Source organism: Kogia breviceps, chromosome 6 (genome assembly GCF_026419965.1).
Source record: "Kogia breviceps isolate mKogBre1 chromosome 6, mKogBre1 haplotype 1, whole genome shotgun sequence".
Classification (NCBI taxonomy): domain Eukaryota; kingdom Metazoa; phylum Chordata; class Mammalia; order Artiodactyla; family Physeteridae; genus Kogia; species Kogia breviceps.
The window spans coordinates 116,840,830-116,849,264 of record NC_081315.1 but is presented as its reverse complement, the minus strand read 5'-3'; the positions used below and the strand labels follow the sequence as shown (position 1 = coordinate 116,849,264).

At 42.4% G+C, this 8,435-nt stretch overlaps 1 protein-coding gene across 2 annotated transcripts; it reads right to left on the bottom strand.

Moving 5' to 3' along the window:
* Positions 1 to 321: 321 nt before the first annotated feature.
* Positions 322 to 5,121, bottom strand: RPL34 (ribosomal protein L34). Of its 2 annotated transcripts, none has more exons than XM_059066579.2 (5): positions 5,059 to 5,121; positions 2,925 to 2,998; positions 2,744 to 2,843; positions 2,324 to 2,427; positions 322 to 458 (listed from the first exon to the last, which is right to left on the bottom strand). In XM_059066579.2, exons 2-5 carry the CDS (start codon positions 2,987 to 2,989, stop codon positions 374 to 376), a joined length of 354 nt encoding a protein of 117 aa, XP_058922562.1. In that variant the 5' UTR covers positions 2,990 to 2,998; positions 5,059 to 5,121; the 3' UTR covers positions 322 to 373. The 2 variants fall into 2 exon arrangements, with proteins under 2 accessions (XP_058922562.1, XP_066892569.1); XM_067036468.1 differs by having other exon boundaries at positions 4,947 to 5,066.
* Positions 5,122 to 8,435: the final 3,314 nt, after the last annotated feature.

Sequence of the window (8,435 nt, the reverse complement as noted above, 5' to 3'; positions counted from 1 at the left end):
AATTCAGAAGACCTTACATAGAATACTTGCAAGGGCTGCTTGACACAGTCCAAGCACTGTAAGGAGCTATTATTAAAATCTTTAGATACTTTTGCATTATTAAGAGTTAACAGGAACACATAACATAGTTCCTAAGAGAAAATATATTATGGTCCATATTTTAATGTTGTCTAGAGCTACCATCAAAAAATTTTAGCCATCACTGACCTCCAATTACTTTTAGGAAAAGTAATCAACTAAAAATTATGTGTGTGTGTGCGCTGGGGGGCCCTCTAGTTACTACAGAGACCAAACGTGTACACTAACAAACCACAACAGAAATAACAGAACAAGGCTTTTTGATTTTTTTATTACTCAAAGAAGCTTCATTTTTTTATTTAGCTTTCTGACTCTGTGCTTGTGCTTTCAACACTTTCACAACGATTTTTTGCTCCTCAATGAGGAAAGCGCGCTTGATCCTAGAAAAGAAAATGTTAAATACAGTTTTAAAAAAATCAATTTAACACAAGAAAGAAAAGTGTCATAAAAGAACCGAGTAAAGCAATCAGGTAAGATACCCAGAAAAGTAAACTAAACCTACCCAAGTACAGATTTAAAACTTAAGAGCTGAAAAAATTCTATGGACAGACCCTTTCAGCTTAAGGTGTCCTTCTGGTACCCCTGGTTATCTAATAATCTACCCTCAAAAGCCTGGGATTTCTGACTCCTTCAAATGTCCTGGACATAATCACATTACAGAAATAGAGCTGATGTCACTCTTACCCAGAGCAAAGACTACACAGACTCCCTCAGTGTCACAGCAAATGCTATTCTTTAGGCTACCCTATAGATCTACATGCAAATCTCCAGAAGCTAGGGCCTGAGAATTTTACTTTTTAACAAATGTGCTCATGTGGTTATGTTTAGCAAAGTCTGGGAACCAAAGACTGGTAAAAAGCCAAACTCCTCTAGCTTGCGACTCATGACTCATTCATCGCCAACATTACCTTTCCAATCTCATTTCTCATTCCTTTTATACCCTCAATGTGCCAGATCAAACTATGTTCATTCCCTGCCTGCAGTGCCCACTCGACCTCTTGTCTAAAACTTACCCTGCATTCAGGTTCCACCTCGAATATCACTCCCAGATTCTCGGCTACTTTAAAGTCATTTCTCCTCCAAACTTCAACCATAGTTAAGTTCTCCTATATTTCATGAAGTTATATTTAGCTTGTATTTGTATTAATGTAACATGCCTAACCTCCCCTTACAAATTAACTCCTGAAAGGTAGAATGAACTTAAAAAGTTTGATGTCAGATTTGGTGTAGAGACTTAGCCAGAGCACTTTACAGAACAAAAGCTGAATAAACTGAAGGCAAACCACTCCTCTGAACCAACTTCTTCTCTTATAAAGACCAATCACGTCGCAAATCTTTCCACTTAGGTCTCTGGAGAAAACTTAATGTAGCCAGTAGGGTTAATTAAGAACAAGAGCCTCAATAAAACCTGGAACGAATCCTCTTACCAGCTATGTAACTTTAAGCAACAAGCCTTGGTTTCTCCACCAAAAAATAAATACTTAAAAAATACCTCCCAGATGGACTTCTGGCAGAGCTTATCATAAAAATGCTGAGCAAATATTATCACCATAAACCCCACTGCCTCTATTCCTACCTATGCCACTACCAAGCCTTTTGCACATCCACAAGACCCAGTCATCTCCCAATAACCCCATTCACCCCCAATCCAGCCTTCGGTCTTCACGTAGGTGCCACTTCCTCAGCCTTCACAAAGTAGAGAAACTGTTCCAAGCACTCATCCTTGTTGAAAGAATGACTTCACTATCCATCCTGCCGCACGTTTAGTCTCTGGCACACCAAAGGTTTCCCTGCCCTGCTCAAATCCCATCAATTATCACATTTTAAAGAATCAAGCCAAAAAACCTGTCCTATGAGGCCCTTCATTACCTGTGATGTTTCTACCTTTCCTGTCTATCATCTCCCGAAACATTCTGCTCCAGCCACACTAGAACTACGCACGGCGATTTTGTTCCTACACTTTTAGGACCTTCCACTCTCCATCAACCTGAGACTTTCTTACCTGCCTGCCCCACCCAACCTTTTAATTTCTACATCTAGCATAAAGATGTCCCAGCATCATAACTGAATAGGAGCTAATATCATTTATTAGTTTGTTCAGCATCGATTATCCCTAGTCAAGGAGGATTCTGATACAATATGCAACTTTTGTTATTTTTTTTACCATCTTCTAATAATGATTAGCATGCAGTGCAACAGACACAGACACACTTAAGATAGCTCATGTGATTTCATAGTTATTTACCTGTCACGGACACATTTAGCACACATGGAACCACCATAGGCCCGGCTAACATGTTTTTTCGTTTTAGACAACCTCATAAGAACTTTAGGTCTCACAGCACGAACCTGCATAAAGAAAACGCTGAGATTATTTTGTGATGCTTTAACAGAAACAGAGCAGGTATCTTCTGATGAGTATTAAGTATAAACATTAATCTAGGTTACAAAGGGAAATGGTACACTGATCTACCTGAAAGGCATTTCACTGTATTTGCCATATAGGCTTTAAAAGAAAGTCTATGTTCTTCACAGATATGGATCATGAAGGCTTAGTAATTCTCAACTCTCCTAGTGGTGACCTCTCCTTCACTCACTCACCAAAGGAATTAATGCTCAAAAGCTCAACCCTTCTTATGTTATTCACAGCAAAAGGATCACTTACTCCTCTAAGTCGGCCTGGGCACACACCACATGCGGATTTTGGTGCTTTCCCAACTTTCTTGGTATAAAGGTAAACAATTCTATTACCAGGGGTTCGGGACCTAGAAAGTGAGAGAATAGACAATAGCTCAACATTTTGCAGAATAAATGACAATACATATATTAATTTTGGAAATACTTACAGCCTGGTTTTGTTAGAGGCTGTATTGTAGGACAGCCTACGACGGTATGTCAAACGCTGAACCATCCTGAATGCCTAAATCAAGATGAAATAAAACTGCATTGTAGAAAAAATTCAAACCTTAAAGCAAAACAGCATCACAGAGTTTACACATTACCCATGTACACTCTTACATATAATAATATCCTTATCTTAAGGTATCTTATGAAAAGGATTCCATGTTTTAAAACTACAGCTGATGATTTACATGAGGATGAACCGGGGAGACTGAATCAAACCACAAAGAGTAGAATCTCTCAGCCCAGAGCTCAGAGGTGGAGGGAGAAAGAAGATGCTTTAGCTGCCTGGGTTGGCTTAACCAGGGGGCTTCCTGGAGGAGGGGAGCCAAAGCCAGTGATTTAAGCAGGTGAAGGAACAGGGAACATTGATCCTTTATGCCCCCACCGGAAGTCCCTTAGCATCCTCTTGGTCTTTGGGACCTAGGACTGGACCCAGTGCAGACTGATCCATCCTGAATATGATGGTTATTTAAGATTATTGACCATTTCTCCCCAACCCTGCAAAACAAAGGGCAACTTGGAGATCCTCTTTTCCCTGAGGTTCTACTGTGCAGTGGCTATTACATTCCCCTAAAATAAACACATTTGTATACCAAAATAAAGAAATAAACTACAGCTGACCCTTTGTACCCGCAGGTTCTGCATCCGCAGATTCAACAAACCGCGGATCAAAAATACTCAGGGAAAGAAAACTTCACACTTCACAAAGTTCCAAAAAGCAAAACTCGAATTTGCTGCGTGCCCACAACTATTTACATAGTCATTTACATTGTATTACGTGTTATAAGAAATCTAGAGATGATTTAAAATATATGGGAGGATTTTACACAAGTGACTTGAGCATCAGAGATTTTGGTATCCTCGGGGATCCTGCAACAATCCCCCAGGATACTGAGGGACAGCTACACTTATATTTAAGGGTGATTGGGAGGAATGCTAAGGGGCGATGTTTGTTTTACTGACGGTAATCAAACGTAGCACTTGGTTAAAATTTTGATTACCAGGCTTTACTCTCAAAGAGTCTGATTCTGCTTGGAGTAGTATCCAGAAAAGTGTTACCAACAGGCAAGTTTGAGAAACGCTGGTTTTAAAGAGCACATGAGCACATCTACGTGTAAGTTGAATCCTTAGCTATACTATTTACTGAGACTATAAAGTTCCATAGGCCAGCTCGCTTATCTGTAAAATATAATTTTTGACTATTTCACACAACTGTCATTAGGATTAAACGACAGCAGGCATTCTGCCCCAACCTAGTGGCTGCCCAGAGTTCAGTGTTTTGCCCCCAAAGCAGCATCCGGGACAAGTTAGGTGCCATTTAATACTAATTTTGGTACTGGATCAAGTGTTTCTGGATTATGGCATCCAACTGGTTTTTCTTCTCTTTTCAGTGAACTACCCACAATACCATAAAACACAGGCAAGACTTGAATCAACCTAATTTCTCCCAAATTTTGTAACCATTTCGTCACAGCATGTTACTTAAAACACAACAGCCTGCATCTGTTGTTGCAAGCTCCTTACTATAATTACACTGGAACTGTCAGACACCAAAACCCACACGGAAGGCCGGTGAGAGTAACCCAATCAGCCGTTTGCCTCTCCAAAACCAAGACAGAAAACTCCCTATTAAAACACTTTTATCTTACTTGCTATTGGTCTTAGAACACATTTTGAAATGACCCGAACATGCCGGTCGTCGACCCTCCCAGAGCCTGGAGAACAACTACAGGCGCGGGGTTAAAGCATGGCCGTAAGATATGAGAACGTCCGGCGACTTCGCAGTCTCCACCAGCCGGAACTCACAACTCATTTGTCTCCGAACGCCGGACTGCAAAGGCGGCAAAGCCAGGGGTAGTGAGCTCCTGCCACTGACTGCTGCGGAGCGGAGGTCAGGATCGAGGGGTGTCTGAAGCTAAAGTCCGGGTAACTGCTCACTACCAACCTTCCTCCTAAGCCCTTACCCCCAAGCCAGCTCAAAAGACTGTGCCTGAGAGACACCGTCTCCTGCATCTCCCCGGATGGCGGCCGATTGTAAAGGCAGTAGCACTAAAGACAAGGAAAACGCAACCATACCTCTAAGTACCGTCCCCGGAAGAGGAAGAAGAAAACACCCGCGAGTTCAAGGGTCAAATATGACTGCGCATGATAGGAAGTACGTCATAGGAAAAGGCGCGGCGGCGAGAACGCCACCATGTTGTACGGAAGCCATGCAGCTCCCCTCGGTGGGCGGGGATTCATAGCACTGCCGCGTTGTACGTCAAGCGACGTGCCGCTCCTCTGTGGGCGGGCATGCGGCCAGCTTTCCGCAACAGCGCCACACGAAGGTCTTTCGGGAATCGCTGTAGAAACCTTGCAGAGTTATGTGATTAAAAGCATCATGAAGTTAAAGCACTCAACATGGTGTCTTGTAGAGCAGTGGTCCCCAACCCTTTTGGCACCAGGGACCGGTTTCGTGGAAGACAGTTTTATTGGGGGGGGGGGATATGGGGGATGGTTCAGGTGGTAATCCGAGCGGTGGGGAGCTGCAGATGAAGCTTTGTTTGCTTGCCCGCTCTTCACCTCCTCCTGTGCGCCCGGTTCCTAACTGGCCGCTGACTGGTACCGGTCCACGGCCGGTTGTGGACCCCTCTTGTAGAGAGTGAGTGCTCAATAAATGGTGGTTAATCTTATGATTATGTACAAAGAGTTTCTTGAGGCTTTCCATGGGTGGTAAAGCTTTAGCAGGGCCTTAAAGATGAGGGGGAAGAAAAAAAAAGACCTCTCTAAAATAGCATGTGAAAGTTTATATTAAGTGCTTCTGTGTATTTTTCTGAGAAGAGGGTCCTTAGTTTTCATTATATGGTCAAAGCGGTTCATGACATCCAAAAAAGTAAACACTTTCCCTGGGCTCTAAGGAAGACCGCTAAAAATGGTCTTTACATTTTTAATCTTAGATTAAGCTCCTTGGAAACATACTGAGAGAGTTACATGCTGGTGTATTGGGGAGTGCTCTTAAAAAATACACCTGTAAGGGAGTGAGGAAGGTAGGATCAGGAGACCTGCAGTGTTGTTACAACTGAGGCCTCAGCTGTTCCAACGGGGAGCTCTGGAATTGGGATGGCTCGTCATAGTTGTCCCAAACTGGCAAGGAAGCTGGGCCTTTGCAACCCACATCAGCCAGTCTTTGGTCTGGCTGCTCCCTGACCAAGGGTGACGCAGTTTCCTGAAGCTGAGAACAATGTCCAGTGACCCAGCTAATATGCTTGGCCCAGAAGAGAGGATTTGAATAGAGTATCCCAGTGTCCACTCAAGTTCCCTTTCAGGTTTTCCAGTCCAATTATAGAGGTGAGAAAGCAGGCAAGTGACTGAGGGCAAATGCCCTGTCCATACAGAGATCTGCCTCAGACTGTGAGGCCTTTAATTACGTCTTGCCTCACATCACTGCCATCTTTGTCAGCACACCAGATGGAAGGCTCTGGTTATATCCCTCCCTTTGCTGACTCTCACATAGCTCCTTCTCGCCTGACCTTGACATAGTTCCTTCTCTCCTTCACAGTTCTTTACTTTCTGTCCCCTGGAATTCCTTTTGTCTCTGTACCAGGTATTGAGATGGAGGCAGGGATAGAGAGCCAAATGTGGTTTTTGAATGAATGAACAAAAGAATGCATTTACTTGGAATATATTCTCACTCTTTCTGGAGAGCCTTTGCTGGGCAGTTGAGTATAACAGAAGATGGGAGCCCTTAGCACACTGTAGTGTACTTAGTGTACTTTACCTACCTTTCTTTGCCCACCTCCACCCCAGTAGGTAAGAACAATAGTCTCACTGTCACAGTTTTCCCTTGTTCTACATAACCCAGTTCTATAACATGACTTTTCTTCTCTTTCAATCTGTGTTTGCATTTTTTCTTGATCAGACTTGCCAGAGATGTGACAATCTTAGTAAACATTTCAAAAAACCTCACTTGTTTTTATTCATCTCTCTCCTTTTAACTCTTTGTTTATTAATTTTGGGTATACTTACTAAATATATCCAGTTATATACTGTATTCTTATCGCTGTATTTCTAGGCCACTCTTCTGGTTATCAGTTGCTGTTGGAACAAACCACCTCAAACTTAGTGGCATAAAATAACACCATTTTATTATGCTTATGGATTACACAGGTCTGGAATCTCTTCATGGCATAGTGGGAATGGTTTGTCCTTGCTACGGGATAACTGGGGGTGCTTCAACTGGGGGTGACTTGAACAGCTGGAGGCTGGAATCATCTGAACACTTTTTTAGTTAATTCCTGGGTTGGGATACCTCAAAGGCCAGTCTCAGCCTGAGACTGTCAATCAGAGCACCTCTACATGGCCTCTCCATGGGGCTTGGACTTCTCATACATGGCAGCTGAGAGGGAGTATCTTGAGAGGGAGCATCTAGAAAGCAAGCAGTCTAAGAGAACCGGTAGAAGCTGCATGGCCTTTTATGATCTAGTCTTGGAAGTTACATAGCATTATTTCCACCATATTCTATTGGTCAAAGCTGTTACGAGCCCCCCAGATTCAAAGGCAGTAGATATATATCCTCACCTCTTGATGGATAGAGTGTCAATGATTTTAGGATTATATTTTAAAGATACCACAGTTTCCTACACTCTTTAATATTTACTATCCTTTTGTTTTTCCATGCTTTGTTCTGTTTTCTTTTCACCAGTCTTCCAGTTCATTAATTCTCTTTTCAGTATAACTCCAGTGGGCTTTTAATTTCAGTTCTAAGCTTTCCATTTATTTCTCTTTTTATATTTCTCATTCTATGCAGAAATTTTTTTATTTTTATTTATTTATTTATTTTTTATTTATTATTATTATTATTTTTTTGCAGTACGTGGGCCTCTCACTGTTGTGGCCTCTCCCGTTGGGGAGCACAGGCTCCGGACGCGCAGGCTCAGCGGCCATGGCTCACGGGCCCAGCCGCCCAGAGGCATGTGAGCTCTTCCCGGACCGGGGCTCGAACCCGTGTCCCCTGCATCGGCAGGCGGACTCTCAACCACTGCGCCACCAGGGAAGCCCTGAACTGATATATTTTTAATGCCTAGAGTGGTGCCTGGCATGTAGTAAGCACTCAAAATAATTTTTGAGTGAATGTATGAGATTGGAACTTATCAAGGAATGGTGAGAGGGAGCATTTGAACTCGAGCCTCCTGTTCCAGAGAGCTTGAAGTTAAGAATTTAACATTATTTCGAGATGAGGTTGTATTTACAGTCATTGAGATACAGGAAAGGGATTGAAAGACTTTCATTGTAGAACTTGTGTACTTTGTCCCATTACTGGGTGTCACAGCCTATAGTGCTCCATGAATTTATGCATTTTATTGGTACTGTGATTACTTATGAATAGCCTAATTCTGTTACACCATATTTTGTGTATTAAAACATTAATTGGTCCAATGTAAACACTTAAAATATGTCATGGTTTTGGTAATCTT